A 25,066-nucleotide genomic window follows, 5' to 3' on the forward strand; every position below is an offset into this window, starting at 1 on the left:
CAAATAGGAAAGGCACTTCCAGTGCTGTTGTCAGCTCACATTATCAGTGGGATAGTACATTACATTCTGTTTTATTTATGCACAGATTGTGTACACTAACTTATTCACATGCATACAGAGAGCTGCTTTTTGACTGAGCTGACAAAGGAAGCCATTCAGAGAGTGAAGAGAAACATAAGTCAGTGATTGCAATGGTGTGCAAGAGGAACTTCAGCTCATCAGATCTATGCAATAAATCTCCGGTCACCCCCAGACAATCTATGAATGTGTTGGTCGGAGGGAAGAAGGAGAACACTGAAAATCCTTCTAACTTAAACCTTGGGCCAGATCACTTCTTTCCTTGAGAAAGGGGAGGGGTTATTTGGCCTATAGTGAAGTGAGGAAGGGTCTAAAAGAAAGAACAGTGCTCACCCTCTCCGAATAGGTACAGGACAATTATTAACAGAGGTTCATTAATTGCAGGACAGGTGAGGCGGTAAAGGGAAAAGAAAATTCTGAGGTTCCCTTCCTGGAGATTCCTCCAAATTTCCCCACAGAAGCAGCAGGAGTTCTGTTCACAGATCGTGAGGGATTCATTGGAGGTTCAGGGCCATGCACATGGAGACCCTGGGCCTCTGCACCAGCTCTGAGGCACCTTACCTTTCTCGTGAGCTCGCTGGCAGGGCAGCTCCCCTGGTATTGTCATGTTAGGGATTCAGCCACCTGTCTAGAGCCTCGTTTAAGATGTGGAGGAGGCTTCCAGAGTGCAGTGGGGGCTTCGAACAAAAGTTGCCATATATCCAGTTGCTGGTTTGGAGATTTGGCAGAGTTGACAATGCACATCCTTCCGTCCTCCTCCTCCTTCTCCTTCCATCACCTTCTTTGACACTCACACATCACAGGACCCTCAGAGTTTTCTGTGGGGCCAAAGGTGGGGGGGAAATGGTAGGCTCATCAAGAGAAATTTGGGGCCCAGTAGTGGGCTTCACTCAGCAGGCCTAATGGTCAGGCCACAGCCAAACAATCTCTCCAAGCCTTGCAGTTGCTTTTCCAAGCAGTCCAGGGGCCCAGCAGCCAAGCCGCAGTTCATCGCCCCTCCCTCTCCCCGCCCAGTCCTCTGGGATCTCTCCAGAGGCCAAGGAAAGGGAAATATAGGGGGACCTAGGTCCTCCCTGTCCACCAGTTCCCAGCTCAGGATCCAAGGGGAGAGAGGCAAGGGGTGGCTCAATCTCTTCTGGCTGCCATTTCCATCTTGCTCCAGCCTTCTGCTGACTCAGTCTCAGTAGTTCAAGGCGTCAGCTGTCGGGGATGCTTCCCAGTTCACCCTCAGAGTTCAGTTGTGCCCCCTCAGCCAGGGGAAAAGGGGATCCTGGCTGAGTCTTCTTCACAGTCCTGGTCACTCCTCTGTAGATTGGTCTGCCTCAGTGGCTGCAGTCTGACTTCTTGCAACCAATCTCTCCTCCATTCTTCCCTGTGCCAGACTACCAGAACTCTTTTTTAAGCAGGTCCACCATAGGAAGCATGCCCCACAGCTGCTGAGGCACAGGGTCTTCTTGACCCAATGCTGTTCCACCACTTTTTTTACCTTACTGGGGGGTCTGTAAACCCCATCACTGGCCCTGGGACAACATGTTTGGTGGGGCCACAACCATTCCCATTTCACCCCAATTTTACCCCAGTTACGGATGTTTTGGGGGCCTCCCTGAGCTTGTCCCCCTTTCCTTGACTCTCATCAGCCCTGAGTGAGGGGTGACAATGTTAGAGAGACAGCAAACTTGCCCCATTGTGAAGATGGAGGGGATCCACATTTGCAAGGGGTCACACACATTTATCTTAGAGCAGAGGTTCTCAACCTTTTTCTTTCTGAGGCTCCCCCAAGATGCTATAAAAACTCCATGACCCACTTGTGTCACAATAACTGGTTTTCTGCATATAAAAGGCAGGGCCGGTATTAGGGGGTAGCAAGAAGGGCAATTGACTGGGGCCCCATGCAAGAGGGGCCCCCTGCGAAGCTACATTGCTCAAGCTTCAGCCCAAGGTGACGGGGTTCAGGGCCCCAGGCTTCAGCCCCATGTGGTGATACTTCGGCTTTCTGTCCTGGGCACCAGGGAGTCTAACGCTGACCATGCTTGGAGGACCCTCTGAAACTTGCTCACAGTCCCCCAGGGGAGCCCAGACCGCTGGTTGAGAACTACTGTCTTAGTGGAACAATCCACCACCTAACCTGAAATGTGCTCTGTCAACTCCACCGGTGTACCTAGGACACAAAACTCTCTCTCTCTCTGTGGCAAACACCCCAAGTATAAGGGGAGTTTCCCGGCGGTAGAGAGCTATCAGAATGATATTACATCAAGCCACTAGAAGCCCTAGGAACAGGGAAGTGGGCTAGGGAGAGAAACGTGCACTGTACTCCGGCTATTCTGAGCTGCAGCAATGGCATGAAGACGGATATGGCATCATTGTGCAGGTTAGAACAGTCCCTAGAACTATTCTAACCAAGTCCCCTGAGTTTGGGAAGTGTAAAGCCATTTTTGTTCCTTCCCATTGACATTCCTGAGTTGAGCGCAGGTCAGCCATAATGGAAAATTGGGACCCAGATGTGGTCAGAATCAGGACCTTTAGCCCAATTCTCATCTGGCTGAATGTAATGACAAAACCCTTACTCAGACAAATATTCGGGGGTTATTTGCATGAAGAAAGTGAGATTTAGTCCATTGACTCCAATGGGAGTTGGATTTGGCTTTGCCATTGACTTCATTGGTAGCTGGATTAGTTATCCTTTTGCTCCCAAATATTTCTTATTAAATATATATGTTCTGTTACCATTGGAATGGTTTTAGACTTAACTCTATTCAAAGAACAGTATCTATTCTGCATACGTGAGAGGACAAAGAAGATATACAGTGGCCAAAAGGGACATGGTAGAAATAGGGGACAACAAATATTCCTCTTTCCTGTGAAAATAAAAAAATCAAAATGTGGTTGATTTCTACTTCCATTTGTATTCATTTTTTTCCATATTTTGCAGTGTCTCCCATTTACAAATCATGGAGAATTCATAGATGAATAATGGACTGAGGGTAAAAAAATTAGCTAGCATGAATTAAGAAGAGGATAAACTCTTGCCAGACACAGTAAATTATTGACAACAATGTAATAAAACTCTAATAAAAATTATATTGATGTTATTGAATGTCTAAAGTTCTTCCTATCAGCTATGATTTGTTACTAATGAGCAGGCATTATCTGGTTCCCTAAGAAACTCTAGTGTTTCATTATTTCCTTTTGTTTGTCTTGTCCAGATAGAATGTACATTCTTCAGACAGAGATCGTCTCTTCCAGTGTATGTACAGCTCCTAGCACAAGTTTGGTTGGGTTTTCTAGTTATTACTACAATACAAATAATATTTCCCATTAATCTCTCTGTTATACCAGAGAAACCTGACACTGCAGCTGCAAAAGGTTCCGTTTGATTTCCTTAGGAGTTTCATTTGGTGAGGTAGCTACAACATCCTGGCGCTCAATGCATTCTGAAAACAACAGAACTGATTGTTTTAGATGGCCAGCTCTTGCTTGTAAAATGGGCAGGATATGAACCAGACTCTCTAAGGGCCCAAAACTACTTAGATCAAAGTCAATTTAAGTTTCCAGTTGAATTCAAGGAGAATAGAATTGGACCCTAAGTGTAGCTAAGGCTAGATTCTTAGAAAGCAAATAATATTTCTTTTAAATTATATGTAAAATCATTGGCAGAAACATACATTATATTCGCCTTTCTCTGTTTGATGATAAATTTTTTGAAGTTAAAACACCACTTGTTTAGGTAAATATAAATGTGTGTTATCAGATCTATATTGTCAATAACTAGCAAATACATCCTTGTTTGAAATGAATTAATAAACAGCATGAACATATTTGGCAGTCCAGGTGGTCAGTGTTATTCTGAGTAACATACACAACCAAGCAAATAATGCAATAAGAAATTTCTGGAGGAGATGTTCAAAACAACTGAAGGAGTTAGAAGTACTAGTTCCAGAGACTTTCAGTGGGACTTTGACATTTTTTGAAAGCACCTCAGGGAATTAGGAGTTACTTTCCATAAATATTTGTTCAATTTTTTTTAACAGATTTGCATCAGTCATAGTACTGCCACTTAAGCATTCACTTTAAAGGAACATTTGATCCACTGTCTTTGGCATAACTGTTCATGAAATTGAATTTCAGAAGTTGTAGGTACATGTGGAAACCAAATTGCGGGCGGGTACCTGTACTTGTGTCAGAAATGCTTGCATGGCTCATTCAATAAGGGAACAGAAAACAATATCAGTTGACTAATGAGACCCATCTCAAATAAGTAATACTGCTTGAATTCTAAATGTTTGCATTCAATCCACAGAGGCCATAGGTAGCAGAATGAAAGGAGGATGTTACAGACGTACTGTGGAAATGCAAATAGTTAATAGATAAGAAGCCAGTAGATGATGCTCAAGAATATGTAGAATAAGATCCTGGGTGTTCTAAGGCCAGTAAAACTTGCTGTGCACTGCAGATGATTTCCTCTGTGCAGCTCTTTACATAGGAGAGAAGACCCATCTACCTACAGATCCTTCACCCTCTGCCCTCCTCTAAATGCATTAGTTGAGGGGGGGATGCTCTAGAGATGAGTTCTGGCCTGTAGAGGGCCACATAACAGCTGCACAGCCCCCTGGAATCTTGTCTTCCCTTGTGCAGGGAAACCAGACCAGCAACACTGTCGGAGGTGCCTCCACAGCCACAGAGGCAGGATTTGCCCGTTTGCTCAGTTCTAGTAATAGATATTGTATGTGCCTGCCTAGCATCAGGCCAATGGAGTCGCCTTTCTGTCTTTATCTATAGATCCCAATCCTTGCATACCCAAAGCTCCCACTGACGGCAAACGGAATCTGAGGAATGCAAGGACTGACATGTCAGGCCTGTGCTATCTCATCTTCTCTATTACAGTACAGGATATGGGATGCAATATGTTTTTAATCCTGCAAAGCATACATGTGAGCGATTTATACCCTACTTCTCATCTTCATCTTGGTTTCTTTATCATTCACATTTGAAGAGCTGGAATAAATCTCATAGGCTAAATTTTCAGAAGCTCCCTCCATGACTTAGGAGTCCAAGTCCCATTGACTTTCAGTGAGACTCAGGATATGTCCGCACTATAGCAGCACAGCTGCAACTATGCCATTGTAGGGTAAACATTTACGACAGCCATAGAAGGGGTTTTTCCACTGCTGTAGTAAATCCATCCCCTCGAGAGGTGGCAGGTCAATGGAAGAATTCTTCTGTTGGCCTAGCGGTATCTATACCGGGGTTAGGATGACCTAACTAGATCTCTCAGTGGTGTGAATTTTTCACACCCTTGAGCAACATCGCTAGGTCAACCTAAGCTTTAGGTGTAGACCACACCTTCGGGTCCTACATACCTAAGTCACTTATGAAAATGAGACTATGCTCCTACCTCACTCTGAAAATTTTACCCATTGATTTAAAAAAAAAAAAAAAAAAAAAAAAAGTAAAATGCATTCTACCAATTCTGTAAATTAACTTAACTAAATTCATTAATTAAAATTAATGTCCTTTTCTGAATTATACAGCATTTTCAATGCTTTTAAAACAATTATTTCAGCTCATTTGAAATCTGTTTGATGGGATAGCCGTTTTTGTCATGGCAAACTATGCATATATCCTATGGAAACACACTGTAGTATTGCAGATAAAAGCCTATGAGCTGGAAAGGAAATCTGGAAGGACACAAATAGGAAAAAAAAAACAGTAAAGAAAAATATTTTAAAAATGAATGATCAAGGGGGAAAATGGAAACTCATTAAAGGCAAATGTGAGAGCTTTTAAATATGTTATTAATGTTGATTTATAAATGAGATCATTTTTAAAACAAATGCTTTATCCTTCACTAACTGTTTTCTTCTTCTCTCCCTCCATGTATTTGTATCACAATCCAGGGTTTTTGACATTAAATGGGAGATTTGGAAAATAATTATGACAACATTATCATAGGCATGGAAGGGTTAACATTAAGGTATTTTAAAATTAGGAGTAATATGAAAGATATACCGTATATATTCATTCATAAACCAAATATTTCTGGTAAAAAAGTGACTCATCAAAGAGCAGGGGTCGGCTTATAAATGGGTCTACACCAAAATTTGATGATTTTAAACTCTATGGAATCATTGAATTGAATACATTGTCATTTTGTTTACCTGGAGCGTCTGCAGGCATGGAGCCCCTCCCTGTGGCCACAGTTCGCTGTTCCCAGTCAATGGGAGCTGTGGGAAGTGGCACCAGCGGCTTACCCTGATGGGCCGGGAGCCAACGTTTTCCAACCCCTGAAATATAGGGTCGGCTTATGAAAGGGTTATACAGTTTTTGCTATTTTTACCTATCCATTTTGGGAGGTTGGCTTATAAACGAACGGGCTAATGAACGAGTATATACGGTATAAAGTCAATTGCCATTAACCAAAGCAAGTGCCCAAGTGCTCCTGTGAAATCTGCACTGTGGGATTGTGAATATGTCAACAGATTGAGAATGGCCACAGACTACCCAGCTCGAATCAAGGAAGGGGTCAGCTAGTGGTTTTAGAAAACCAAATGGAAATTCAGTGAGGTAGGGTGCCGAGGAGTTCATTATAGAAAAAAGCAGAAATACTCCACAAATGCTGCTGTATCCCCATTTGGAAGGGATAACTAAAAAGACTTTTAGCCTAGTGTTACTGCCCTCCTCTCCTTGTGTCTCACATTTTAGACCATGTTCATCACCATGGTATCTGAGCACCAGGGTAAGATGGGACTTGCACAGTTGATCCACACCCAAAACTGACTGTGATGTGGCATTCCACTTAAAGGATCATGATGAAGGTTAGAAAAACCTCTGCTGCATACCAACCTAGCCATAGCACTGTACAACGTAAGTGTGGGATATTAACGTGTTTGCAACGTAAGCAATATTCTGCAATCCTCTTTTCTTTCTTCTGGCACCCAAGCTCATGTTATAGAGTATAGCTGAATTACTACGAGCCACAGGACTTCAATTACATAGCTTTGATCCATTTTGTAATATTTCTCTGCTTTGGAAAACCTTGGGAGAATGCAGAATGAAACATTCTGGCCCCCACAATGATTGCGAGTACAGTAGGGTGCAAATAGCAAAGGATACCATTTAAAAATCATATCACTATTAGGCCCTGTTTTTCCTACTTACAGGGCATGGTAACAAATCCACAAAGGTTGGGCAGTCTAGTTTGCATGTCCCAAACAGTAGTACTCATCCCAAAGTGGAATATAGGATTTAATATGTTCCTCTATCATTTTTGGGGGTGGAGAAGGGACAGCGGCGGCTCCAGGCACCAGCGCTCAAAGCGCGTGCCTGGGATGGCAAGCCACGGGGGGGCGCCCTGCCAGTCCCTGAGAGGGCGGCGTTCGGCGGCTTGCCTGCGGGAGGTCCGCCTGTCCTGCGGATTCGGCGGCGGGTATGCCGAATCCGCGGGACTGGGGACCTCCCGCAGGCATGCCACCGAGGGCAGCCTGCCTGCAGTGCTTGGGACAGCAAAAAAGCTAGAGCCGCCCCTGGGAAGGGAAGTGAATGAGATTCATTTATCATTGACTTCAATTGATTTATACCAGTTTAAATGAGCAGAAAATCAGATCTCTGTATATTCAGTTTTAAACCTTTTATTTCTGAAACACATAATTGGCTATATATATAAATACTAAAAGCTGAATAATAAATATAGAACAGTTCGATCTATAGATCTGGTAGCTCTGATTTTTGTGAAGGGACTGTTCGACAAAATTCATTCTGAATGTCTTCCTAAGATCCTTTTTACAGCAGGTTATGAATCATCACCATGATATCTTTAAATGGATGATCAATACTATATTTTCCCATAAAACGTTTGGTTTGAAATCCTATTTTAAGTGCATTAGAGTTTTTGTGCACTGAATGAGTGAATGTCATAATAAATTGTCATCAAATATGATAGAAATATAGCTTAGATTAATTGCCGTATTTATTTATGAGTCTATAAAATACATTGTGAAAGTCCTGGCACATTTTTGGGATACCAGTTTGAACTTTCAAGAAAGTTAAAAGCATTAAAGGAGGCTGAAGGTAGATTTATTATTGGCATGTTTTTAATTGCAGTTTCAACCAGACACAGGTATTAGAATGCCTATGCCCTTAATGGCCATGTCTCATGTGTTTTTTCTTTAAAAATGATATACTTCCCATATTGTTATTGATTTTATAAGATTTATTGTAGATTAGTGGTGCTTGTGTGTGAAATCACAAGTGGTCCCAGTTTCCCAAGAGTAGTGCGTTGCAGATGGTATACACCAGAGAAGGTTCTGCCTCTGATGTATTACACAGAATTAAGTATTATATGAAATAACACGGGATGGAAAGACCAGAGAAAATATCAGTTACAACAGGAAGAAAACCATGCATATAATAGGTCATTTGTTGAACTGATTTACATTATGAACATCCGGCAGTTCCAGTCTCAGAAAACTATATAATGGGTCCAGTCCTGCACCCATTTACATGGGTGCAGATTGGGACTATTTCAACCAAAGTCAGTCCGATTACACTGTGAATCGAAGGAGAATCAGATTGGAGTGAATGGAAGGAGAATCAAGTTCAATATCTTTTTACTCAGGCTTTTGGTGATGGGGGGGCCTAGGAAGGTCTGGTATTTGTGGTGAGGGGGCATTGGCTGGGCTATGATTCTCACTTTGGTTAATTAGTTCCTGGTTTGGAGGTAAGGGGTAGCTCCTGTATTTGTAAACATTATGGTAAAGGCATCAGAAGCCTGTGATAGGTGTATAATCTTTTTTGTGTATTGTAATGTAAATCAAAGTAAATAAGGGTAGCAGAATCTGATCTTTATGTTCAATAGTACACTATGAGGCTGCTTGGTGCTATTCAGTGTGAGTAAGCAGCATCAGAATATGGCCCTAAATACGAATAGACCACAGTACATGAATACAGTTGGGATGTATAATGGGACAAAGAAACCACAGTTTGTCACATAAAGAAAACATGTATTGTAACTATTATAAGGTGAAGGTTGCAGGCACAACAGCCATAGGCAGCACCCCGAAGAACCCTTTTTCGCCAGCATCATTTAGGATTGTGCAGAAGGCTACGGAGGTGGTGGGGTGGACAAGGGAAGGGCCCCTGCATGTGCAGGGATAAAGGTGAGGATATCCTCACCCTCCCACCCAAATAATATGAAGGCACAGTGACTGCTACTCCACTGAATTCTTTCTATTGTCTTCAGTGGATGTTGGATCAAACACAGCCTGGAATATCTGGAATGAGATTCTGTGCAGATTGTGAGAATTTACCCAGGGAGCTCAGGTGGCTTTAAGCCACGCTGGAGACATTCTGATCTTAGGCTAAGGGGCTTGGGAGTGGCCCTCTGGGGATCTGTCTAAATTACAGCAGCCTCTCCGGGCTGCCCTAGGGTCACAATAATGCGTACTGTGGCCCTGCCCCTGGCATACCCCTCCCACCCCAGCAACCCAGCTTCCTCGGACGTCCTCAGAGGGCAATCTCATAGTTAACTTTCACAGTGCCTGCACAGAGGGAACCTTCCTCTGGCCCTATATAGGACTTTTAGGACCTATTTATGTTATTCTGGCCCTTTTTTTTCCCCAGCATAAAGGAGCCAAAGTGGAGGTAAGGATCTCACCCTCAAAACATTATTCAGGGTCAATGAATTTCACCTTTACTGAATAAAGATATGGACTTAAATAAGCACGAGACTGACAGAAATAATACAGAAAGTTGATGAGCTGCAATGCAATGTAAATTTAAGGGGAATGTGTCTTTAAATGCCAAATATTGTATTGAAATCAGACTTTTAGTGGTGAACCCAAACCAAGAACCACAAATACAAACACGAACTTTGGGAAAATCCAGACCCAGATTCAACCTCTGTGTGTGTGTTTTTCCTACTTGTCAAGTGGACCAAAACCAGAACTGAAAGCCGAACAGTCCCCAAATTGAGGAAAGGTTGGTTCCAGGTCTTGACTTTCTGGTTTGGGCCCATCTCATGGGTGTGAAACCTATTCAAGCCACTCTGAGGCATAACAAATCTATAAGGATTTACAGGAGCTGCCCATGGGGGTAGAGTCAGGTTCCAAGGTAATTAAGAGCTACTGGGGGTATGGGTAGGGCAGTGTGAGTTAGAGGAGACATAGTGGACAGGTGGCAGAAAGGGAAGGCTAACAGGAAGGTGCAAATCAGTGTGGTGTAGTGAGGTCTGCTTGGAGGCTATGTCCGCTATATCTCTGACTATGTCTAGTTTAAATTTCTGAAGCAACATTTTAGGCAGAACTCTTATTAGCAATACATCTAAACATGGGGGGTTAGATGAGGGTAGCTACTTTTAACTACTCAGTGCACATATCAAGTAATACAGCAGTATCAGACTGTAGTTACTGTTTCACTCCGGTGTTGTGATTTTTTCATTGTAAGTATTATTGCATATTGAGATATTAATCACTCAAAAGTCACCATGCTAACACCTTAGATGTACCCAAAACAGTGATAAGTTTTGCAACTTTTTGGACTAGGTAAAGTGGATGTATTAACAGTCAAGGAATTCAGCAACATCTCTTCACGTGTTCCCTTTTCAAAACACAAATGCTTAAAGATCTTGAAAATTAAACGTACGCATGTTTCAGACTTGAGCTAAAAAAAAAAAAAAAAGTCACCTCCCAACTACGTACTGGATTTATCCGTGACTGATAAGTTACCACACATTATCTCAGCAATTACACTCCCCTAGTAAATCAAGATGTGTTTCATGCTTCACAATGTCAATTCTACCTCTGTTCTGATGTGAGTTCTTTCTATTTTCTGCTCATGTGCTAAGCAATTGAAATGCGTTATCTGTGACAAGATATTAATCCCAATATTGTCCTAATTTTGTCTTGTCTTTTTCTGCTTCTAGTGCAGAAATCACCATTGACAATAGCCACTGAGATAAGGAAAGTAACCAGAAAGCTGTACAATAAACCACCATATACACTACTTTAGTTTGTCAAAACAATTAGTGTTCATTTTGATTTTATTCAGTTAGATCTGCAGTGACTGATCAGTATAAATTATGTATTAGGCTGCCCAGCTGTACTTGTTTATTCATGCATGGACTTGAAGAATTTTCATTTTCTAAGTACAAAAAACCTACGACAACAAAAATCTATATTTTAAAATATAAATGTACTTTCTTCTCAGCAATATTTTTGCTCTCATATTTCATTTGTTTTCCTCCCCCCCGCAGACACTTTGTGTTTTCCCTCTCCTCTCTCAATGTTCTTCTTTTGTGTAAATGACATTCTATGCATGTTTCAATTAACCTATTATTTTATTCACATAGTTGTCATCAGTTGCATTTGTGTTAATGGAAAGAACATACTTATTACTTTACCTCTCAGTGATTACTTTTTAAGTAAGGCAATGACAGAGCTAAACCAAATGATGCTGATACTAAAAGCACCAAAAATCAAATTAAGTCAACTGCAGTTGGACTCCAGTCATCATGCTTCACTGCGATACTGCTCAAAATATTTTCAACTGAGACTCTGATATTGTTCTCTTCAAAAACAGACGTTTGAATCCATAGATAGTTTCTTCTGTTCATGTACAATAGATATATTGTTCTTTGGAACAGCTTATTAAAAGGAATACACACTGTGTGTATATAATCATAATGTGTGTAGGTACAAATTAATGAGAAAGATTTACAACAATCATCTACCACATCATGGTAACTTAAGCTCTCCCATAAAACATTGCCATCAGTGTGAAAAGCAGAATGACAATACTGTTGCTGAAGTGGTTTACTATAATCAAAACAATAAAAGCCAATTCCACAATACTTTCTCTCCAAAGCTTCATTGAACCCAGATTAGTTCAAGAATCCATTTACATAAAGTTTATGCCAATGTTTACATATCACAGAAAGATGATTGAACAGTTTTGACATGCTGATTCCAGTTGCTAAGTGAGATAACCAGACAGCCTGGTAGCAGCGTTTCAGAAGAACAAGGAAAGATAGAACTTCTGACCTCTTGAAAATCTAGTGGGGGAAGGCAGAACTTGTATTGGTTAATGTGAACATAGTTTAATATCCCGGGTTGGAAGAGTAATTTAAAACGGCCACATGTCTGGCTCTTGTGCACAAAGTATGCTACACAAAGATCTCCAAAGGGCAGGGCAGGGTGCCACAAGTAAAGAGGGAATTTAGTTGCAAAAGGCCATCTCTCAAAACTGCACTCAGCTGCAAGATACTTAGCAGGTAACAAATTTGTTTTAATATTGATTGTGCTGGGTACAGATTGACAAATATAATGTTTGCATTGATCTGCATTGTGTCTATTATGAGATTGGTTTTGCGCATTGAATATTGCTTGAGGTTTTGGTGTTCATTTATTTTTAAGGTCAAGAGAGAGAGAGGTAAACTTGAACATAGCATTTCTACAATCTGGCTGGATTTATAAATCAAGAGTAAATCAATATTGCCCTCACAATAGCCCCTATGTCTTCTTATCACAAAGGGGCTGAGCAAAATTTTGTTGTTGCTGCTTTTATCAGATAATTTAAGAAAGCATTTCTGTTAAGAAATACTAAATTGGTACAAAAACCACAAGGAGTCCGGTGGCACCTTAAAGACACCGAACTCCTTGTTGTTTTTGTGGCTACAGACTAACACTGCTACCCCCTGATACTTGACTAGATTGGTAATAACAGTTGCTGAGTCAAGTGATTTAGAAAAAGCGGTTTTATTACTTTAGAATTAACATACTTCGACCCCCCTTAAGAATTCTTGCAATTAAATAATTAGCAAGAATGTTACCCCAAAGTGTGCTTTAATGAATTTTCAAATGGATCAGTTGCTTGATTGAGAAGTACAGCCTTGGTCAGCATGTCGCTCAAACAGCACTAATCCAGATCAGCAACCATTCAAATTGCAGTCTGGCTTTTTTGTTTTTGTTCCCCCCATAAATTATAGTCAAATTGGTCTGAAGATAATTTCAGTTCTTTTTCAAGGTAACTGGATACTTCAAGGTTCAGGAGCTCAGCAGAGTCTGAGCATAAGAGTTCTCCAGCAGATTAAACATTAGCAGGAGCCTTGAAATCTGCGGGGTGAGATCTTGCACCTTGTATTCTGGCAAAACTCCCAGGAAGAGCAACTTAAATTAGTGTGCAGAGTGGCAGTCTATAAACTGCTATTCTAATACACCAAAAACCGGATCTCAAAACCGAGCAATTCTTGTGTTATCTTGGATTAGTGGATACACAGTGTAATTGTAAACAGGGGAAAGGAGAGAAAGCCCTGGACAGCCTTTCACACAAACAGCATTACTCCAGATATTCAACAATTCTTGTTATGACACTTCTGCCCACTGAGTTTGAATACCTATGCATAGTAAACACAAACAATCAAATCCTTCAGGAATATAGTGCTCCCTCAAACATACCATTCCATGAGGTGTCATCAGGGACAAAAAAGGTGCTGTGCTTAAATCCAGACCTTCAAGTAGTCTATATATGTAAATGGTTGCTCCAGATTGGACTATATCCTCTCCTTCCCCACAGATGAGCTTTGAAACTGGCCTGAAATATAGTGGAAGTCTTGGCCTCTACATATTACTGAAATCTGTAATATGAGTGTGTTTGGATAGGAAGGATTCCTATATTCCCATTGCCACCGTTTCTCTAAGGTGGTGGGCAATAGGATTGAGTCTGGTAAACCGGTTGGAGCAGAGCAGTCCAATGTTATATGTGGCTGGTGGAAGAGTGACTTCTGGATCATCTTTCCCCCCCTTTAATATTTGCAGTAGTGCAACAAATCCAGATCTCCCTACAACTATTCTTCTCTTACCTTATATTAGAGCCGCCTTTATACCCACACACTATGGTTGAAATACAATCGCAGAAAGTAATTGAAAACTTACTTTCCAGGGTCTGATTTACACGTGGAAAGTGCTTAAAGTGAGTTCCCTTGCTCCATGGAGAGGATTCTTTCTGGCATATTCAATGCAGCTTCCAGCAATAACAGTGTATTAACTCCCAAGTGAGAAGCGCTGTTTCTTAATAAAAGAAACTTTTTTAAAATAGCATTGCAGGACTTTTTTTTATTGTTCTGAGAAGAGACTAGAGGCGGGTGTGTGTGTGTGTGCGTGTTTGCTTCAGCAATTAATGCTGAGCGTTTCCCAGAATCAGGGCGTCTGCATTCAGAAGGCGATTGGTGTAGAACAATAAAAGTTTGGTTTGGCTTTGCTGAATTGCCTTGTGGGTTTTCACAGACTGAACGTGTCCATGGTCGAACATTAGCCCCAATCCCTGTATTCGGTAACCGGTCTTTGTTCAGAGGGTTTTGTTTAATCTCAGCAGAGTAATATTGCGCCCCACATTGCACACTCTTACATCCGTGTTCTGGCCAGGCTAAGGGACAACTTTGGATGGTTATAATAATTTGGAGGGAAGGGGGTCACGGCGTTTTCGGGCTGGGCTTGCACAGTTTCTGCTTGCAAACTTTGAAAAAGGTTGCGAGCAGAAGGTATTTCTACCTGACTGAGCGCGTTTCATTCCCTGAAGAAACAGGTTAACTCTGTTTATTCTCCTTTGGTGTGGGCTTCTTTCCTTTCTCTCGGTCTCAGATCTGGATCTAGCGCTGTTTGATCAGATCCCGGCTTCACTCGCGGCTCTCTAGCGCCACCCTTAGAGAATCCGCGCAACTGCAGCCAAGGTTATTTTATTTATTATTATGGGTCTAGTCCTATCCCCAACTTCAGAGTGGGCAGCCGGAGGAAAGGAAAGTCAGCTTTCACTGTGACCTCTGGCTAGGTCGCATCTGCCATGGCCCCGATCGTCAGGCAAGGAAGCACACGCAGTAGGGTTCATTGGTTTGTTTTCCCCCTCAAAAACATGCCACCGTTAGTAGAAAGACCACCGTTCTCTTGCAAGTCATGTGTGGCACACTCCGTTGCAGCAAATGCACCGTTTACACTGGGTGTGGCGTGTGTCCGTGGAGTGTTCTTTGCGAACAGAACCGGTAGAGAACACGGATTTATATAAACGAAGTAGTTTGTCGGATGAGGGGAGGGGCAGCTGGCTTTAAAATGCAGTGTATTTTCTCCTGGAGAGAAATCATCAGCGGAGCAGTTGCGGTTAGCACACGACCCGAAAAACTCCTGATCCTTCTCTCTCCTCCCTCCAAGATCTCACCTCAAAGGCAAATTTGCAATGTGTACGTTGCTGGTTAAACAAGGGCATTTCCATTTGTTAATTGATGCAATTACGCCTTAGTGGTAATGGGCAGGCTGGTCTCCAGGCAGCCATCAATCACCTTCCCATTGACCTGTCAAAGCCTTTCCTCCCCTCCCCTCCATTCATTCCTGTTGGGACCATTTCTGGATCTAATAGAGAAAAATGGATCCCCTGCTCATCATCACTTAGGGAGGGACCCTGGGGCCAGGGAGAGGGCTGGCTGTGAGACAGAGAGAGGAAAGACTACCTCTGAGGGCTCTTCACTTCCCTGTTCGACGATTATGCTGTTGTCCCCCCCACCCCCCCACACACACACACGTGTCAGTTCTTCCTCATTTGCGGATCCCAGACGTCTCTCCCTTTCCTAGCAAGCTGCAGGCGCCTTGGAAGGGAGTTGGGAGTTATTTTTTGGCCCCTTCCTTTCAGGGCCACTGGAAAGGGCAAGAGGATTTCAGCCGTTGCAGCACGAATAGTGGACTCGGATGCAAAAGTTGGGGGTGGGGGACAGACAGATCCAGATGATCATAAAGGAAGGGGGGGTGGAATCATTAGCACAGAGGCAGGCACATATTAGGGAACTTGTTAAAGAGTCCAATACATTCGCAGGCACCAGATCCACCCTAGAAGTCAGAATGGAGCAGCATGGTTAACTCCTGTGTACGACATTCCCCTGCACTACCTGGAAACGCCATTTCTTTCCCTTGTCTTTCTTTGAACCTCCAGGGCTGAGGTATCTCGTGGGGGAGGGAACGGGCTATGTTACACTTTAGTGAATGGAATAAGTTTCCCCCCCCCCACACACACACGTTTTTTCCCCTGATTTTTCAAAATCCAAAGTGGATGGTGTTTTTAAAGAGAGCGCGCGAGAGAGACCAACCGCGCAGCATTTCAGGTCCCTGCCTTTGACGCGCATCACAGCCCAACATTAAAACAACATGAAACAAGTGTTGAGTGCATCTTCGATGTTAGAGATGATTGGCAAAGATGGTTATAGCCTGGCTGGGGCTGTCGTTTCGGGATTACTATGACGTCACTTTGATACTCTTCCATGGATGAATGCTAAAGAACTATAGAGCAGAAAATAATACAACAAGCAGGCTCCATATCTTGCAAGCCTTACGTGATCCCCTCCTTTCTTTTAAACTCCCCTTTTCAGTTCAAGCCTCCATACATTGGGGTGATTTTTATATATAAACATATATATGCCTAAGAAGGATGGGAGGTGGGGGGGAAGCCTTCTTTCAGGCTCCATGCCTCAGATGTCTGGCTGCTTTTCTTAAGTGAAATCATCTATAATTGAGGGAGGGGGGGAAGCCATACGTGGAAATGTGTATGGGAGAAGGTACATCTTGAAGCAGGGGGTTTAGTTACAATCGATCTGGGGGGGGGGAGGAATATTGCTTATGGTTCAAAAATAAGGAGCAGCTATGTCCTTCTCTCAGTTTGGATATCCCTACAGCACCACTTCGCAGGTAAGAGAAGAGAGCACTCACTTTTGATCAGATTCCGCTGCTGCATTCCAGATGTCTTGTTTCCTTCCCCCACCCCCTTGCTTCGAGTCTTTTTAAAGGGCACATCTGGAGGCTTTTTAAAAAATGTGTGTGTGTGTGTGTGTGTCGCTTGTGTTATTCTAGGATTTTAAAAAATAACAACAACCCTCAGTCTGCAGGGCAAGGAACCTGATCTGTCACTGCTCTGTTTTAAGTGCAAAAAATTCTAGATGCAGCTGATTTACAAATCTGTATTGATCTATTACCTATGTTACTCGCTTACAGCGTTCATTTGAGAGGCGCAGCGTAAGGCATTGGTTTTTGCAGGCGCTTTTCTCCCAGCCTTTTACTCTGTGATGTTAGCCTCGCAGGCTAGTTCTTGTGCACCCATAGAAAATATTCGGCCAGAGCTTTTGTTTGCTGGTTTATTTTACTATATATTATTGTTGTGTGATTTATCTGTGACATGTTCCTCCGTATTTCCTCTAACGCCTTATATTAGAATGTGTCGATTTTTGTCTGGCGACTTCCAAAAGTGCCTCCAAATTAACTAAATTGCTGCTCTATCGTAAATTGATCCATAATTTATTTTGGTTGGATTATTTATACACCGGGATCACAGCAAGGTTTTCCTCCCCTTCCTTGGGACGTTGGCTTCTCCTGTGCTTTTAAAGTAAAGGAATCAGATGCCTTTGGCTGCATTATTTGACATGTTTAGTGCTTAGTCTATTGTCAAGTTATCTGCAATCGCAACTTCTTGCCTTTAGATCAATGTGAACCGGAGTAAGGGAGTTTACACACAGATTTAAAAAAAAAATTCTATGGCAATGGTTTCCCTAAAGTTTTGCCTGCTTTGATTAGTTACCCTCACCCTACACATGCTTCCCATTCGGTTTAGTTCCCATTTTCCTTCATTAGTTGACACTCCTTTGTAGGGAGGTTGGTTTTCTTCCCCCACCTCTACATTCTTTCTGCGTGTTAAATAATCGCCCTGGACATTCTTTTCTCTCCCCAGTTTTTTGTGTCTGCCAGCCCCAGTACGACTTGTTGTGAAACTGCCTCCAGAGCCGTGTCGGATGTTTCCTCGGGATCTGCCCAAGCGGCTACTATTTGCTGTCCCTCTTACGAAAACAGGCTGCTGGCCAGCACCCGGACGGAACTCAATGCAGCTCTGGGGATGTACAGCTCTCCCTATTCAGCAGCCGCAGCGAGCCAGGGTTATGCCAACTACCTTCCTTACGGCACAGACCCATCAACTCTCTACACCACACTGGTGAGTAGACGTCCAAATACCAAGCTTCGTCCCGTGTCCAGGAGCTTTTATTCTATTGCTACCTCTGGGCATAGGGGGAGGGAGGAGGGGGGGGTCAGCTAGCCTGCAACAGGCTACAAATTTGCTTTAGGACATGGGGAGGGGAGGGAAGAGGCAGAGTGTGAGAAGAGGGAAAAGTAGCAAAAATGCTAAGACAGATGCCTCGTCCTTCTGGTGTAAAGGCAGCAGCGGGGGCCCCTCAGGACAGCAGGGATCAGAGAGACAGCAGGGGCGTCATAGGATTGGAATGCATGGAGCCCCCATTGATTCAGTCAGACAAGTGGAGGAATTTCCTATTTTAACACCTTCAATTTTAACGTCAAAAGCTGCTCCTTCCCTTCCAGAACCCTCAGTATGAAATTAAGGATGGCACCAGCAGTTTGCACTCGGGATTCGCACAGCCTGCTGCTTTCTACCCCTACGATCATTCCTTAGGGCAGTACCAGTACGACAGGTAAAAGCCCTTTGATCAACTGCGAGTAGCATTAATATCCCTCTGCGCTGCAGCAACAGCCATCCAAAAACCCCGGGATATCCTAGCTGACAAATGTTATACAAAGAATCCAAGCAAGCAGCTAACAGCAGTCAGCTAACATAAAACTTTGCCGCTCATCTCCTTGGTAATTGCAGCGGTAATCAAGTTCTAGGAAAAGGCGAATTGGATTAGCAACATCTGCTGCTAAAGCGGTGACACGTGGTACTCTCTATTAAAACTGGGTGTAACCCTCTGCTTATGACCTCCCAGTACGGGGTGAACTCGAAACGGGACCGCAACGTAATGACTCACTCCCCTTCCCTGGTCCTCTTTGTTCCCCGGAATAAAACCATCAGTCGTTTGTTCTTTTTTAAAAGTAGCAAATAAATAAAATACCCAGAGTGAAGTAAGCTAAGTAATTCTGGCTAATAAAAGCCAGTGGGTGGGGTGGGGAGGGGGTAATTGTTTAGCTTGGATAGCTTTAATCTTAATAGACAGTTTGCCAGTAAAGTTAATTTTGTACCACTTCCGCATATTCCTATTCAGTGACATTTCCTCTTTAAATATTTCATGGCAGGTATGGGACAGTGGATTTCAGTGGCTCAGCCAGGCGCAAAAATGCAACTCGCGAGACAACCAGCACCCTTAAGACCTGGCTGTACGAACACAGAAAAAACCCTTATCCCACCAAAGGGGAGAAAATCATGCTGGCCATCATCACCAAAATGACTCTGACTCAAGTGTCCACTTGGTTTGCTAACGCCAGACGGAGGCTCAAGAAGGAAAACAAAATGACCTGGTCTCCCAAGAACAAAGCAGGAGAAGAGAGAAAAGATGAAAACAAGAGGGAGGAAGAGGAATATGGCACCGAAAATGAAAGCAAAGGTAGGGGTGGGGGAGGACATCTAGGATGAGTGACTTCGAATTGGATTGAGCTGGGGTGGAATACACCGATTTCTTTTTCTTGAGAGCCATGTCTTCATGAGGAAGGTGTTTAAAAAGCAAGACGAGACAGACCCCCATCTCAAAGACACAATAGCAAACTCTATAGGAAGTGGCATTAAAAGTCATTAGATACCAGCCTCTACAAAGCATCCCCACACACAATTATACTGTCAGTGATTAACATCTTGCGTTGCACACACACAATGCTCGTGCCCTTTCACTGTATCACTAATGTGTTGGTTTCTCCCCCTCTTCATTCTTTTAAAAAAGCAGGTCAAAAAAGCTTCAAGGAAGAAAAGGAATTGAGACTGAGCGACCTGGACGATTTAGACGAGGAGGAAGAAGACAAGCTAGAGAACGACCGAACGAGTGCACACCTGGCGGCTTCCAGTGCCAGCTCTGCTTTGGCGGAGTCTGAGAAAAGGGACTGCAGCGTGACCCCACCCAGCAATTTTCACCCTCTCCCCTGTAACAAAGCCATGCCGGTGGCAGGAGGAGACTTTTTAGAGACCGTGGGGCAAAAGGCAGCCAGTGGGGCGGGCACCGTTAGTCAAGGGCAGCAATACGAACCCACAGACAAGCCCAGAATCTGGTCGTTAGCTCACACCGCAGGGGCCAATGTTATAGTTGGCCCCACACACTCCGAACCAAGGACAGCGAGCCCTGGCTGTTTGCTCGGCCGGGGAAGGCGCTCTGTGTCTGGACACTGCCCCGAGGCCAGACCCCTGGCCAGTCTCAGAGCCCCGCCCATTGCGGACAGTGCGTTCGAAGACCTGCCCCAGGCCACCAAGATTTTTAGAAACTCCACCTTCAACCTGCAGTCTATCCAACTAAGCTGTGCTTCCTATCCCGTCCTGGGGGAGACGTGCCAGTATTCTTCAGGAGCTGAAGGTACTTCCATATTTCTCTTCATCCTGATGGGGGGAACATACCTGAATCCTAAAACAGGCAGCTAATGCTAAACAAATGACCTCCTTCCCCATTAACTGCCTGTTTCTATTCCAACACGTTTGTTTACAGCACCCGTTACATGAAAAACATACAACTCCCCCTCCTAATTCGATGCAGCACAGATCTGGCTGCTGGGCCTAATCGTTTTCTGTAATATTTTAAGCAATGATTCTAGTTCAACCAACTCCTGGCTGGGGTGAGGGAGTGGGGTATGGGCAGGCCCCAAAGGTCCCAGGGGCTGAAAGGATTTCAGAGAGCTGGAAAGCCTTTTGGCCTAGGTCAGACAAAGCAAATGTACCTTGTGAAGCTTCAACGTTTGTGATAAATTGGTTATGTCTATACGCAGGGTTTGGGAGAAATGTGAAACCCAGCCAAGGAGCCATAGATCTCAGTGAAGGTTGTGTAGTGCAGCATAAAGATAAACTGAGAACAGCTTTTAGGCCAGTGCTGAAGAGGTGAGGTAGGTAACGAACTTTCCTGCACACTAAACCATTTTATGGGCTCGTGAATGGGACAGTAAAAGATCTATATTTTCAGAGAGAATCCGTGCTGTGTTTGCTAGGGGATACCGCTTCAGTTTCAAAGTATTACAAACAGATTCTACAAAAGCTCAGGGTCCCCTTGTCTAGCCTAACTTCGCGTGTGCGAATGACTGATGGGACCTATTAAAACGGCCTCACTGTAACAAACTATATGATTTTATTTGAGGGCTTAGTCGTTCAGAGGTTATTGGATCTTCTGAAACATTTGTGGGAGAGAAAGAACAGATGCTGGCGACAGTGTTGTGAGTTTGGTGGAGAGGATGGACAGGGGAGAGGATAGGCACAAATAATGGTATCTGTGTTCTGCTTTGCAGGGAAATTTCTCCCAGGACCAACAACTATTCTAGTAAGTTAGTTTAAAATGTTATTTGAGCACACAGATAATTAGGTCCAAATGTTCCTTTTCGGTAAGCAAATTGCTCCGAAACATTTACTGTGTCTTTCCCCCGAAAATGTTGCACCTGAGTTTAGTTTTATAAAACTCCAGAATTTTAAATACGATACATGGGGATGTATTCGTAGCTTGTAGCCTCTTCAGGCGCGGGACATACACTTGATCAATGCTAGTGAGATTTTCATCACCTTTCTTTCCCTCTCAGCAGGTTAGCCCAGCATCTTTGTGAGAATCCCGAAGATGGGTCTGATCATCAAGGCTCTTGGCTTGAAAAATCCTCCGCCAACAGTGAGGAGCCCTGCTCCTTGAAAGCATTAAATATGACTCTAGCGTCCCTTCTTTTATGGAGGAGCGGTCATAACATATGCACAACTTGTTTTTCAAAAATGGATGAGACTAAAAACCCCGCTCGGAAAGAAAGCGGGGGAACTTGAATAAATTATAGACTTTGTCTCATGCACTGGATCATTGTAGTTTCGCACAAGTTTACAAGACAATACTCCAGCCCCGCCCCGCCACTGCTATCACTTCGACTTTGAACAGATCCGCCTCAAGAACCATCGTGTTCAATGTACAACTTTGTAATTTGTAAAATACCAGTGATTAGCGTGTTTACCAAAAGGCCAGTCTTAATTTTATCCCACCTTGTCCTTTAAAAAAAACAACAACAAACTACAGTACTTTCATTCCTCCCCTCTCCCCCTTTCTTTGGTAAAGTATGTTTGTAAATCATATTGTCTGTGTGGTTCTGAAGAGACAAAAGAGAGGGGTATTGTTTAAGGACATTCGACGGGCTGTTTAGTTTCTGTCATTGTATAAAGATCTCGCTGAACGTATTTTTAAGAGTCTCTAATTAAAACGAATCAGCTGAATGCTGTAAAGCCGTCTTGCAAACTTGAGGGACTTATGACTGAACTACTCGAAGGTATGACCAATAGGACAAGCGAACGCTTTCTCTCTCCCTCCTTCCCACCCCCAACTATGTTGGCTTTCCCCTGTTTTTAAAGTATCCACCCCTCCTCCCAGACGTGCATGATGGGGGGGGGGGGGAAATACTGGGTGCCCCTGCCAGTTTAAAGTCTAGTAACTGGTCTGGAGTGGCAAAGTAGGGCATTGTGAGTGGTCATCACCATAATTCAGTTAAAAGAGCAGTGTTGAACTTTACAAGGCAGACAAGAAAAGGAAACCGCATCTCTGCATTATTTCTGTTTAATTAAAAGTGTCATCAAACACTTTCTGTTCAGACTAATAAACCAAGCAGGGATGAGGAAAGAATGTTTCTTTGTTCCCTGTTTCTAGAAGCAGTGGCAATAATTTAAATTAATAACTGTGGTAATTAAGAGGTCATCTATAGATCAACCCGATACTAGCTATTTCCAAGTTCACCAGGGTCAACATTTACATTAAGTCATTTGTGGTCAATAGAGTCCAATGAATTCTGCCTTAATAAATCAGGGAAATCAATCTTGAAAATCGAGTAGAATTCTACATGTTTACCAAAGGCTACTAAGACAAGTGGGACTGCTGGGGGGGGGGGGGGGATCCTATAGTTTTGTAACCGAGAAGAAGTGAAGCGTTTCACGGGGATGAGAAACTGAAGATCAATGAGAAGGGATCAAGGGGAGTGATTGGAAGTAGTCTGTGTAACACATCCACGCTCTATGAATCTGTAGGGTGGGATTGTGTCTATACTGATAATAGACTCACGTCTATAACGTCGTAGGTGCTTTCCTTCTTTAGAGTATGTTTCATACTTGGAATTTGCAAAACAACTGGAAGAAGGAACTGATATACGCACTATGTCTTTGTTGTGAGTTAATTGTCCTGTCTTCCAAGTAGGAAACACACACATAAGACACAAAAAAATAATTGTATATGATCTCTCTAGATTATGAATATATCTCACACTCACACCGATTTTTATGTGGAAAATTTAGTATGTCTTTTATTGTATATATTCCTAAAGTGCATATATTTTAATGTATTTCCCATTATTTATAAATATTTCAGCTTTAATGCTGAGAAGCAGCACGGGGTTTTGTGATGAAGACCGTCAGTAAAAAAGGTTACCATCATTTTCCAGTTTTATGGTCCAGTCAGTTCAGCCCTTACAACATTCCCATTGGGCTCAGTGGGAGACTTGCCTAAGTGAAGAGAGCTGGGCATGCCCCTTAACCAAGTTTACTTGCAGTTTAAGCACAATCCCTGTTCTAATTGAAACCATTTCAAGTGGCCTATGACGAGGCTACTGCCTGGGCTCCTATGAGTGGAACTTTATAGGTCTAATTAGAAGTAACAGACAGATCATTCTGAACTATTTACTAATCACACATTCATCTTAACAGGAATTAACTTTTAATATCCATATAGTTCCTCATTCAAACCTTAATGACCACTAGAGCGGGATCAAACTGCTTTCATTCGGTTTTTAATTACCAGATGATGGAGAGAAACTGACGGATTTTGCACCTCTCTAGTTCTGAGGCGACTTCTTGTGGCTTAAAAATAGTCTGAAAATCTTTATTTCCCTGATTAAGACATGCAGAACTATTCTATTGCCTTTTCCCTCTGTATGAATTTCGGCACTGATTGCCCCTACGTTGATTTGTATGAACTCTCCTTTAACTACAGAGTTTTCTCTTTCCGACAAACTTTCGCTTTATCGAGAGATTTTGCATCTTGTGGACAATGGTATTTTTTTTTTAATACCAAGATGCTCAGAAATTATTTGCTGTGGTGCGCACAGTAAAACACAGCCCAAAGGAATATATCAATAGATGCCTTGTGTGTGTGTGGAGGGCTTGAACCAAACCACCGATCGAACAGATAGCACTGGATGAAATCAGTAGAACAGAAGTGCACTGCCACTTAGAAAGAGCCAATCACTTGATTGAGACTTATGCTACTTCCCCAAGCATAATGCTTTTACACTTTCTTATGCATTCTTGGGAAAGCCCAGCCTCGCAGGAGCAGAAGGCTGTGGCAGTGACCTGCAGCTTAGAGGCAGGGAAATTAAGCTGCGAGAAGATAAACATTATTTCAAGTCGGATTTGAAGGATTAGCGCTTGTAATAAAGAGTATTAGGCCCATTGGGAGGGTTCTTGCAAGTCGACGGCTCAGTCGCTCCCATCCCATCACCCGCCGCAGAAGGGACAGGTGTTTTTTGCGCTGGGAAGTGACGCAGAGGTTTTCCCTCAAGGACCCGTTTCTTCAAAGCCAGGGAACTTCTTCGAGTTTCCCCCGCTCCTAAAATGTCACACCCATGTCCTGGTGCTGGGCTGTTACTTGCCCTTTCTTTCTAAGCAGCCTAGGATCAGCCCGCACACACCTGAGCTGCAGCTCCCAGGGAAGGAGAAGCAGGTAGTAGGGATGCCATCTATTCCCGCCCGTGTTTAACCCTAACCATTAAGGGTTCATGGGGGTGAGGGGACCTCGATAGCTGATGTAATTAGACCAACCGGACTCGGGGGCTTTTCCTGAGAATACAAAACCGCAGCACTCCCCACGTCCTGTCCCTCTGCCGGAGCTGCTGGAAGGAGCTTCTCCCGCGTTCTCTGGCCTCGGAAGGAACCCGGGACCATCACCTCCAGCGCCTTGAGAAGTTGCTCTGTTGCCAGTGATTTGAGTTTCGGTGGCTTCCCA

General features: G+C 43.3%; 1 protein-coding gene across 1 annotated transcript; it reads left to right on the forward strand.

Annotated features, from left to right (window-relative positions):
* Positions 1-16,742: 16,742 nt before the first annotated feature.
* Positions 16,743-21,036, forward strand: IRX6 (iroquois homeobox 6). The gene is made up of 6 exons (XM_034788802.1): positions 16,743-16,787; positions 17,821-18,078; positions 18,462-18,571; positions 19,170-19,477; positions 19,808-20,428; positions 20,835-21,036. The coding sequence occupies exons 1-6, from the start codon at positions 16,743-16,745 to the stop codon at positions 20,945-20,947; spliced, it is 1,455 nt and encodes a 484-aa protein (XP_034644693.1). The 3' UTR covers positions 20,948-21,036.
* The last annotated feature ends 4,030 nt before the right edge of the window (positions 21,037-25,066 follow it).

This window comes from Trachemys scripta, chromosome 13 (genome assembly GCF_013100865.1).
Source record: "Trachemys scripta elegans isolate TJP31775 chromosome 13, CAS_Tse_1.0, whole genome shotgun sequence".
NCBI classification, from domain to species: domain Eukaryota; kingdom Metazoa; phylum Chordata; order Testudines; family Emydidae; genus Trachemys; species Trachemys scripta.

Excerpts from the sequence above, each read along its gene's own strand:
- IRX6 (XM_034788802.1), top strand. The coding sequence starts at position 16,743 with ATGTCCTTCTCTCAGTTTGGATATCCCTACAGCACCACTTCGCAG. Across the intron at positions 16,788-17,820 it reads CCTACAGCACCACTTCGCAG|TTTTTTGTGTCTGCCAGCCC; the intron begins GTAAGAGAAGAG and ends TTCTCTCCCCAG. Across the intron at positions 18,079-18,461 it reads CAACTCTCTACACCACACTG|AACCCTCAGTATGAAATTAA; the intron begins GTGAGTAGACGT and ends CTTCCCTTCCAG.